The sequence below is a fragment of the Egretta garzetta genome, unplaced genomic scaffold, assembly GCF_000687185.1.
Source record: "Egretta garzetta isolate BGI_Z169 unplaced genomic scaffold, ASM68718v1 scaffold372, whole genome shotgun sequence".
In the NCBI taxonomy this organism is placed as follows: domain Eukaryota; kingdom Metazoa; phylum Chordata; class Aves; order Pelecaniformes; family Ardeidae; genus Egretta; species Egretta garzetta.
Window position 1 is genome coordinate 234382 of NW_009258889.1, and position 1523 is coordinate 235904.

The 1523-nt window shown below is 61.1% G+C and overlaps 1 protein-coding gene across 1 annotated transcript in view; it reads right to left on the bottom strand.

Annotated features, from left to right (window-relative positions):
- Positions 1-1523, bottom strand: part of NLRC3 (NLR family CARD domain containing 3) — a 19073-nt gene that overhangs the window by 5551 nt on the left and 11999 nt on the right. The window contains exons 7-10 of the mRNA XM_035889697.1: positions 1228-1311; positions 855-938; positions 237-320; positions 40-123 (exon numbers count right to left, since the gene is read on the bottom strand). Coding sequence (XP_035745590.1) covers positions 40-123; positions 237-320; positions 855-938; positions 1228-1311 — 336 coding nt within the window. The remainder of the gene's footprint in view (positions 1-39; positions 124-236; positions 321-854; positions 939-1227; positions 1312-1523) is intronic.

A 1523-nucleotide genomic window follows, 5' to 3' on the forward strand; every position in this document is an offset into this window, starting at 1 on the left:
CGCTGGCGTCACCGTCCCTCCGCCACGTGCTGCTCTTACGTCAGCTCCTTCAGGCTGCAGTTCTGTTTCAGCGCCTCCGCTATTTTCCTGGCACCGTGGGCTCCGATGGCATTTTTCTGCAGGCTGCAAAGGTGAGGAAGGCACCCATGAATATCGGGTGCCACCTCTCCCGGCAGCGGCACCTCGGTCTGCTGGGTGGCTGGGGGGGGGGGGGACAGCAGGTCCCGGTCACTCACTGCAGGGTCACCAGCCTGTGGTTGGTCAGCAGGGCCTCGGCCAGGAAGGTGGCACCGTCCTCCTTGATGGTGTTGTGCTGCAGGCTGCGAGGAGAGAGGAGTGAAGCTGTACCCGGCAGCCACCGCAGCGGGGCCAGGAGCCATGCCGGGTGCTGGTTGCCTGTCCTGGCATTTCCTTGCCCCCGTCTCTGGTGTGAGAAAGGCATCTGGCCCCCGAGCATCCCTTCCCCAGGCTCTCCCTCCCTCCTCTCCCATGGGAGATGCCTCCTCTTGTGTACCAGCATCCTGTGAGCTCATGTGTGAGGGACAGACCTGGATCTGGACCTGGACCTGGATCTGGACCTAGACCTGGACCTGGATCTAGACCTGGACCTGGACCTCAACCCATTGAAGCTGAGGGGCAGGAGGGTCCCAAAATCTCTGGCCCAGGGCTGCCCCAGTCACTGGGTCTCTGCCAGCTGCACTCGCGCGCCCAGCACAACCAAGCCAGGTCATGCCCAGGGTCTTCCCCCCCTGCTGGACTTCGAGGTGGGAAAAGCCTTGATGGGACAGGATAGGGCTGGAAGAGGCTTGTCCTGGGGATCTGCTCCCGGAGGTGCTGCAGAAGCTGAGACTTACTTCAGGGAGAGCAGGACTTGATTTTTTTTCAGTGCATCAGCCAGTGCTTTTGCTCCAGCGGGGCCGATGGAGTTGCTCCGCAGGCTTGGGGCGAGATGGGCAGAAAAGCCAAGGTTAGCAAAGCCGGAGCGGCACATGCCCAGTGTAAGCCAAATGCCTCCATGGGGCACAGTCTCAGGCACCGCCAGGGTGGGACACCAGGCCGGCAGCTCACAAGAGCGACGTTCACCTCTTGAGCGGTGGTGGCTTTGGGGGCTGGAGACCCTCCCCAGCTGGGTCAGGCTGGGTGGGATCCGGCCCCACTGCAGCCAGGGGAATGGTTCCTGGCGGGGAATGCGTGCGTGCCAGGAGCTGGCAGAGGGGGAACACTTACTCCAGCACCGTCAGGCTCCTGTTCACCATCAGCGACCTGGCCAGCGCTTTGGCTCCCTTGTTGCTGATCTGATTTTCTGCCAAGCTGCCCAGGAAAAGAAAACCAGGATGTTTTTCAGGGGGGGAAAGAGGCTTTCACAGCCCTTGGCATGTCCCAGAATAGAATCATAGAATCATCGAATGTTTTGGGTTGGAAGGGACCCCTAGAGGTCACCCAGTCCAACCCCCCTGCAGGAGCAGGGACACCTTGAACCACATCAGGTTGCTCACAGCCCCAACCAACCCATCCTTGAATGT